This window comes from Mus pahari, chromosome 10 (assembly GCF_900095145.1).
Source record: "Mus pahari chromosome 10, PAHARI_EIJ_v1.1, whole genome shotgun sequence".
Taxonomy (NCBI): domain Eukaryota; kingdom Metazoa; phylum Chordata; class Mammalia; order Rodentia; family Muridae; genus Mus; species Mus pahari.
Window position 1 is genome coordinate 116,344,009 of NC_034599.1, and position 9,176 is coordinate 116,353,184.

The 9,176-nt window shown below is 38.4% G+C and overlaps 2 protein-coding genes across 4 annotated transcripts in view; one reads left to right on the top strand and one right to left on the bottom strand.

The window, feature by feature from the left end:
- Sacm1l (SAC1 like phosphatidylinositide phosphatase) overlaps positions 1-6,563 on the top strand; it is a 64,104-nt gene extending 57,541 nt beyond the window's left edge. For both annotated transcript variants that reach the window (XM_021206008.2, XM_029542771.1), the window contains 4 exons: positions 656-749; positions 854-946; positions 1,537-1,594; positions 4,798-6,563. In XM_021206008.2, the coding sequence (XP_021061667.1) occupies positions 656-749; positions 854-946; positions 1,537-1,594; positions 4,798-4,934 (382 nt within the window). In that variant the 3' untranslated portion in view covers positions 4,935-6,563. The remainder of the gene's footprint in view (positions 1-655; positions 750-853; positions 947-1,536; positions 1,595-4,797) is intronic.
- Positions 3,662-9,176, bottom strand: part of LOC110328001 (sodium- and chloride-dependent transporter XTRP3B) — a 37,959-nt gene continuing 32,444 nt past the window's right edge. The window contains exon 10 of one of the 2 annotated variants that reach the window (XM_029542767.1): positions 3,662-4,293. In XM_029542767.1, the coding sequence (XP_029398627.1) occupies positions 4,102-4,293 (192 nt within the window). In that variant the 3' untranslated portion in view covers positions 3,662-4,101. The remainder of the gene's footprint in view (positions 4,294-9,176) is intronic. The other variant, XM_029542766.1, reaches the window with a different exon arrangement.

The window sequence follows — 9,176 nt, forward strand, 5'->3', positions numbered from 1 at the left end:
TCCCAACCATGCTCCTGTTGTTTGTTCTCCGCATCTTTGAGTCTTTTCTGTAACTCTGTAGAGATTTCCTGGGAGCAGATATGGTTCCTAGTTGCTATGCTGTTTTATACCTCCTGACAGGGGCTGTACTTCTTTTCATAGTTCTTGTTTTTGTAGCTAAAACTATTTCACTTTCTTGTGTCATTTTGGTAATGTTTTAGAGAACAAATAAAATTGACTTTCTTATTCATGGGTTGTATCTATGGATTCACCCAACCACTAACTAAAGTGTTCCTGAAAAAGTATTTGTGGCTAAGAATGCAAATTTTTTTCTATATCATTTCCTCAACAATACAGGATAGTATCTATTTGCTTCATACTTGCATTGTAACACCATAAGTAACTTAGAAATGATAAGAGGGTATGAATAGGGTGTGTTGAAACACTACACTTTTTTATCTGGGGAACTTGAACATCTGTAGAGTAGTATCTAGTAAGGTTCTTTATAGATACAAGGGGACACTATATTTCTTCCAAGCGACTTGTAAAATGTCTGTAATTTCAGGGATAATTTTTAATATCTTTGCTGCTCATGATTTCTATAACAGTCACAGGTCATAAAACTGATAATTTAATATGCATATATATAATTTAAAATTGGATCTTTTTTAACCAGAACTGGAAAAAGAACTCAGTTGGGACTATTAATGGATGGCTTCAACTCATTATTACGGTATTACAAGAACAACTTTTCTGATGGATTTAGACAAGTAAGTTTGTATTTGATGGGTTTTTTTTGTTTGTTTGCCTGCCATTGCTCAATGTAGTCAAATTAAGTTTGGAAAGTTCACAATTTCATTTCTTTATTTTCTAGGATTCCATAGACTTATTTCTTGGAAATTATTCAGTGGATGAATTAGAATCTCATAGTCCTTTAAGTGTTCCAAGGGACTGGAAATTCCTGGCGGTAAGAAACTTTCTATGATTTTTAGGATTGGAAGTATTATGTCTGAAGGTATAGAAAACAGCTCTGTTGAAAAACAATGCATGTTATAAGTTGAAGACTAGAGTATAGAAAAAAAAAAAAAAACCTCTGTATATCTGCTTTCTTTCATGACTCTATTATACATCCTTTTTATGACCAGGGAATTGCTAGAAATAAATTTATAAATGAAAGGCAACATGTGTCTGGGATACTTTGAATCTCCTTTTTCCTGTATTCACAAGACTTTGCAGCTTCTCTAGGGCCTTATACCAGATGGCAAAGTGCCCTGGATGGGAGAGAGATCTGTTGTCCTATACAGTATTTGGCCAAGTTTGGAGCAGAAGCATCCTTCCTTAGATCTCATAACTTATCAGTGTGAAGAATTTTGTCACTAAATAAATAGTGGTGTTTGGTTTAAAAAAATGGAACCCCATCCCCCCAAAGGGGAAAAAAAAAAAACTGTGTTTGAGCCTGCAGAAGTTTTGGACTTTTGCAGGCTAAGTGGATGTGGATGATTTTATAACCACTGATTATTCCTAACAGCTGTGTCTTTCACTGATTTTTTTTTTCAGTTGCCTATCATCATGGTTGTTGCCTTTTCAATGTGCATCATCTGTTTGCTCATGGCTGGTGAGTGGACTCTTGTTTCATATTCTTTTGTTTCTTCCTTTTGATATGGGATCTTACTGTTTATCTCTGTCTGGCTTGGAATTCTCTATGTAGATCAAACTGGCCTTGAACTAAAAAAATCTACCCACCTCTGCCCCTGAGTGCTGTGATTAAGGGTGTGTGCCATGGTGCTTGCCTTTATATAATGCATTTGAGTCTTGAGTACACTCAGCACTACATGTTTACTTATTAAGGTTAATAAGTAGTTTGCTAATTGGGTTTTATTTTATGTATGTGTGTAGTGCTAGGCATCACTGTGCACTAAGATACATCTCTAATTCCTACTAGTTTTCTGTTGTCATTAGTCAGTGGTAGTGGTAATGCTTTGTTTAGAATCTCATTTTATTTTAAATTAACATACAGGCTATTTGATATCATTATGGCATTTTCAAACAAAATGTTTTAGTGTTTCTTCTCCCTTAATTCCCCCAGTACCTTTAATTACTATTATCACATGACAGGTGCACATATAGAGGTAAAAGGACAACTTTGTGGAATTAGTTCTCCCATTTTTACATACAGGGGTCAAACTCAGGTTACTAGGCATGCAAAACAAGAACCTTTAGTTACTAAGCCATTTGGCTGGCTCAGTTTTTTAACTTGAGGTTTTTATAATTTTTTTTCTTGTTACCAAAATAATATATAATTATAGAGAACATAACTAGACAAAATGAAAATTGTCATTCTGCCTGCTAGAAATAAGCTAACCCTTCATAATATTTTTAATTATTTGTATGTGTATGAGTATGTTGCTTGTATAAGGCACTGCTTGCAGTGGTGTATATGGAGGTCAGAGAACAACTTTTGCAGAGTTGGTTCTCTCCTTGGTACAGTAGGTTCTAGGGATCAAACTCAGATTACCATTGCCTGTGTGACAAGTGCCTTTACCCACTAAGCAGTTTTCTGGCCCCATTCATAATATTTTGATATTTGTTTTGTTTCTTAAGACTGGGTCTCTGGTTATTCCTGGCTGTCCTGAAACTTCTATGTAAAGCACCACGTTGAAGGACCCTGCAGGTGCTCCTCCTTAACCCCCTATAACCTTTTGTTCTCCATGTAGAATCTTGGCTTTCCATAGCACTCCTTGAACTTGTCTTCCATTGAACTCAGAAATTTATTTTTTTAGAGGTAGAATCCCCTCCTGGTGACCTATGTGTTTTTCTGCATAGAATGATTTTCTCACTTGTCTTCACCATCCAATCATCAGATTTTTGAGACAGAGACTATTTTGTTCATTGTTTTGTCTGCTATGTCTAGGCTTTTATAGTATAGTAAGCCCTCGGGTGTTTTCTGAATTTGGGATTGGCATCATACCACCATCATCCTTGTCTCTACTACCATCAGCCTGTACTTCTTAAGAGGTTCAGTGCCATACATCTCTGCCCTCATCAGAGTTAGCACTGTAAACAATCACCACATGATTTGATAAAATACTACAGTGTTGACTGTATAGAGAGAAAAAACCATAGTAACTTGCCAACATAGTTAGCAAACTAGTGTAGAGCCAGACAGTAGACAGTATTGTCTTTATTTCATGTAGTCTTTAGTATATTCTTTGACCTTCTAAAACTTGAGAACCCATTCTTACCTACAGTAAAAACAGAAAAGGGTTTAGGAATTGCTTGCAGTATGGTTATGAGTCTGTGTCAGGTTCTATGGCGGGAAGAAAAAAGGACAAATCCTGGTTGCTTTGAGGCCACCAACTGGTTTTAGTCACTCCCTGGATCTTTAACTTGGGTCTATAACACTGCACAGTGGGTGCTTGTTCCCTGGGAGCCACTCCCTATTGGATGGGTTTGTTTGGTTTTCTGTGATCACTATAGGTTAAAGAGCTTCTGCAGGGATAAGGCCCGAATGAGTAGAGGGTTCTTCTTGGGAGTGTCCAGTAGCTAATAGGAAGCTCTTTTCTTGGAGTGCTTGGTCCTGCTTCAGTCCTGTCCTGGTTTGTTTTTCCCCTAACTTTTACACAAGCTGAAATCTTTTTGGAAGAGGGAACTTTATTCCCTTGAAAAATATGCCTCCATAAGACTGTCCTGTAGGCAAGTCTATGGGGGCATTTTTTGGATTAATGATTGATGAGGAATGGCCTAGCACACTGTGGGCAGCGCCATCCCTGAGCAAGTGCTCTTGGATTATGTAATAATGCAACTAGCAAGCCATGGAGAGCAGACAGGTAAGAGACCCTCTATGGTCTCTGCTTCAGTTCCTGCCTCTAGGTTTCTGCCTTGGCTTCCTTCAGTGATAGACTGTAAAGTAGAGGCCAGATAATGCCTTTCCTCTCCCAAGTTGCTTTTGGTTATTATATTTATCACTGAAATAGAAATCAAACCAGAACAACTCCCCAAACAATAAGTTGTCTCTGCATAGCAACTTTTAAAACTCAAAGCTTTGAAAACTGATAATGTTGCAAATTTAGGGATAATTTTGAGTAAAAATAATACTGAATTCTATAGATAGTGTCCTGTCAGTTAATGCTTCCAGATAGGGGCTGCTGATTTCCAGCCCTTGCTGTGTTTTTCAGGCGGGAACATAGATGCATCACAACCTCTGAGGTGGTCTGGCTTTTTTTCCTTGAACGATCTTATTGGCCATTTGACTCTGCATGTGCTTTTCCACACTTGAGGCCAGCAGATGCAGGAGAAAAGTGAGCCGAGGCTTGGCTGTTCAAAGAGAAAAACAAAATAGGTCTTTGCTTCATGGGTGCTACTAACCTTTATGAACTCAACCAGCAGTGTTGTGTTAAATGCTGTTGCAGTATGTTATAATTGAGTTTTAAAATATACATTTTGTAAAGTGTGTTTTGGATAGGTATTTTGATAATATTGCATTGATTGTAGAATTAAGATTAAATTGTTAATTTCTTGTGCTACTAAAGCATTTAATCTCAATGATAATTATGACTTGTGTGGTAGTTCCCGCAGTGTGGCATCTGTTGGTAGCCTCAGTATTGCTGGGGACTTGTCACAGAGGCAACAAGTTCTTAAGGTCCCACAGATGATGGTTTATTGAGCCTGCAGAATTGAGGCACCTGGTTTAAAGCTTAAGATGTTATATTTTTCCTGTGGACATGCAAATAAACTTCAGTGTGAGGTTGTGCTATACAACTGATCAATAGGTCTGTTATCAACAAATGATGTATTATCTTTTGTTTTTAATATCAACAGGTGACACTTGGACAGAAACACTGGCATATGTCCTCTTCTGGGGAGTTGCAAGCATTGGAACATTTTTTATTATTCTTTACAATGGCAAAGATTTTGTCGATGCTCCCAGACTGGTCCAGAAAGAAAAGATAGACTGAATTTGTGTTTGTGGAAAGCGGCTTGGCTTGGAAGACTCCATGATGCAGAACTGGAGTCTTTACTGACCTGCTTTCCACATGAGCTCAAGGTCTTCTTAAAGCCTTTATCCAAAAGTACCTCCTGTGGTCTGGGCTGGGTGATGTCTTAGAATTGATCTGATATTACTGCTTTGATGATCTCTTTACTGTTGGGATGGTTATATTTATGATTTGACGCTATAGTATAATTAAAATGTAGCTTAAATTCAGCTCACAGAAGAAATCTATTCACTGTCAAGTCAGAAGTTCACAGATAAGTAATATATTTTAAAAAATTTAACTTCTTTCACATTATTTAAAACAAATTATTTTTCTAGCTCTGTTTCATTATTGCCATTGTAAAGCAGTCACTGTTAGCAAGCATATTTTCCATGTATCTTTGGGCTTTTCTTAAGAGTTTAATAATATGCAAATTCTACTATGCTTATAGAGTGTCTCTTAAAGGTCAAGCAGTTTGCTAAATTGTAATTTCACAATTGTAAGGAAGAGGAGAATGGGATCTAGAGTCATTTGAAGTTTCTAGTAGCTGCCTCTTGGCTTCAGCCAGCTTGAGCGGCTGTAGGGCCCAAGCAGCTTAAATGTCATGAAAAGTTCAGATATAGTTTATCTTTTTTAAAAGGTATAAGTTAAATCAAAGAATGTAAAGTCTGTCTCTTATGCTAAAGGTCCAAAGTCGCCTCTTTTTAAGAACTACTCCATTGTGGAAAATACACTAGACTGGCCAGCTGCTTCCTCTTATATCTTGTAGGATTTTTTTATTATTGGTTACTCATTGAGACATGAGGCCTCAGAGAAGGTCTTGTGCTAGATTTGATTCTCACTTGGAGTAGCAGTTGCTTTTTCATGCATGGCACTCTGGCTTTATCACCCTGTCAAGGTTTATGTTGGCTGTCAATAAGTATCTGAAATTTAGTGCTTCCAGGTAGCCATAGTTCTCCAAATCAAGGACCAACTTTAATTTATGCATAAAACAGACTGAAAACTACGCTTCAGAAGCTGTGCATAGTTGTAAGACAGGTTATATATTAAAATTGTAATTATGAGGTTTAGATATTAGAACAGTATATAAGGTAGTATCATTGCACTATCTTAAAACACTGCTATGGTACATCAGTGTTTTGCTTTAAAATATGTAGTTTTTCTAATAGTACCTTATGTTATCCTTAAATATTTCTAAAAGCGCCTTTAACATTACCTTTTTCAACATTATCTTTTATAAACAATAAGGATTATTGTTGCTTTTAGAAACTCTGAGAAAATTCTGTGTAGCTTAAAATCAGTCATTAAAACTCACAATAAAGTAATTAGAGCCACCTGTTCTGACATGTAAATGAGCATAGTTTGTTCCAAAGATGGAACATTGAAGCCCAGCTGTGTCTACTGTAATATATTACTCAAAAGTTACTGGGCATTTTACAGTCAACAGCTACAGCAAACACCAAACCTGAAACACTAGTGTGGCTGCTTTGCAAGGACTAATGTCAGAGGGTTAGGCTGCAAGTGATCAGTGTTTGAGAGCCCTGCGATGATCTTGTTTAACTCATTTACTGTACATCCATATGCAAAATAAAATGCCATATTCTTTTCTAACCACTGTTGGTACTGTTTCTCTGTTTTTATCATGGGTTTTTTTTTTTAAATCTTAAAGCAATGTTTGATCATTATAGAAATACTGTCACTGTAAGTAAACAAGATAAATAGCTAAAAAAAAAAAAAAAAACTGTTTTCCAGTAATCACCTTAGACACTTTGGTTTTTCGAGCCAGGGTTTCTCTGTGTAGCCCTGGCTGTCCTGGTACTCACTCTGTAGACCAGGCTGGCCTCGAACTCAGAAATCCACCTGCCTCTGCCTCCCAAGTGCTGGGATCAAAGGCGTGCACCACCACGCCCAGCTCCTTAGACACTTTTTTTTTTTTTTTAATTTATTTATTATATGTAAGTACACTGTAGCTGTCTTCAGACACTCCAGAAGAGGGCGTCAGATCTTGTTACAGATGGTTGTGAGCCACCATGTGGTTGCTGGGATTTGAACTCCGGACCTTCGGAAGAGCAGTCGGGTGCTCTTACCCACTGAGCCATCTCACCAGCCCTAGACACTTTCTATAGCTTTGTCTTTTTAATAGATAAGGCTAGGGCAACATTTAGTAATATATAACATTTAGTGATGTTTAATATCCATAAAAGTATTTATACTTTTAAATTATAATTTGTTTCAAAGTGATATAGGTTGCAGGGTGATAAGTATGGGTAAATAATTGGTACAGATTGCAACCGATGAATGGGAAAATAGTATGTAGTGGAGAGTATATTCAGGGCTGAGGACGGATGTAGCACTGTTGTTAGAACACTAGCATGCACAAAACCTGAGGCATGATTCCCAGCACTCTGTAAACCTGGCATGATGGCCTACACCTGTAATCTCAGCACTTGGGAGGTAGCAGGAGGAACATCAACCCAAGGTCATCCTCAGCTCCATAGTGTTTGAAGCCAGCTATGCTACATGAGATTCTGTCTCAACATTTTCATAGAGAACATGGAATGGTGTCAGCATGAGTGACATACTTGCCACAACAGCTCATGGCAAGAAGCCCTTGCCTATGTGTGAAGATGAAATTCCTAGATATTGGCATCCAAGTTTCATACACACAATGAACATATGTTTACATACCTACATATATGTGTGTGTGCTTTCTGCATAAGTACAGCGTTTTCATTTCAGTGGTTATATCTGGAATCATATCTCTTCACTGTTGCTTGTGTTACAGTGCATGTTGATACACTATCATAGTACACTTTTTCTCAGTGCAGTGTGAAATAGCATTTTGTTCTGGCATTTCTCTGAGCATTGAACATCTTTTCATAGTTTTGATTTCAATTATCTGTGGGTCTAGTTTTGAGCTTGTTGTGGTTTTTTTACTTATTTCCTTATGAATTTGAAGTTTTGTGTTCTGGAAGAGAACAATTTGTTAGTTGTTTGTAGCTGGTCCTCCTTTTCAGATAAATAACCATCTAGCACCTTCTGTGCTCGCTTCCAAGGACAAGTTTTGACAGTTGTCACTTTCAGGTCTCATTCTATCCATGATCAATTTTGGGTAATAGACAGAGTTTAGCCTGCTATGTGATGTCAGGTGACCCCTAAATCTCAATGACTGTTGTTTTGTTTTATAAGATTTCTCCTCCTTCCTGTGTACCCTGCAAAGTTGGATGCAGGTCTGCTCCCTAGCTATACTTCGGCTTTCACAACAGTGAAGCTAACTTCTCTTGAGACATTCTCAGTTGTCCTGACAGAAGAGAAGCCTTTGCTCAGAAATGACACAATTTTCCTGTAGTACTCATTTTGGACAAGTCTAAGGCGGTGTGATTAAGTACTCAGCCTTCAGTTGAAAATCAAGAACTCTTGATTCTCAATTTAGAGTTGAACTGTGCACACACATTAATATGTGTGTGCGCTCAAAGAATCCCAGCTAGATCCAGGCATGACAAATAACTGTAACGTTGAATTTGCTCCTGGCATCTTCACATACCACCTCATATACCTAAAAACTGATCTAACAGCTACCATTCTGTAACATGTGGGTATCTTGTCAGCAAGAACTGGATTGCAAAGTCCCAGTCTTAAGACTTACAGACTCGAACGCCATCTTGTATCCCGGATTCCTCAGAGACCAGTCTGTGCAAGAGAGCATGCGGGCAGCAGAAGCATTATAGCTTCTGGGACAGGGTGCCTTTTGGGCCTTCATCTTCAGCCAGGAGACAAAGCTGAGCTCCAGACCTCTGTGCACCTTCCCTGCAAGAGGAGAGAGAGGTGGCCTGCAGAGAGTGCACTGACCACTGAGCCTCAGGAGAGAGTTAGACTCCTAGGAGTGCTGACAGAATCACAGGAGGAACAAGCTCCACCCAGAGACAGCTATAACAACTAATGCCAGAGATTACCAGATGGCAAAAGGCAAACGTAAGAATCTTACTAACAGAAGCCAAGACCACTCAGCATCATCAGAACCCAGCACTCCCACTACAATGAGTCCTGGATACTGCAACACACCCGTAAAGCAAGATTCGGATTTAAAATCATATCTCATGATGCTGCTAGAGGATTTTAAGGACATTAATAACTCAAATACAGGCCAAGCGGTGGTGGCTCACTCCTTTAATCCCAGCACTCGGGAGGCAGAGGCAGGCGTATTTCTGAGTTCAAGGCCAGCCT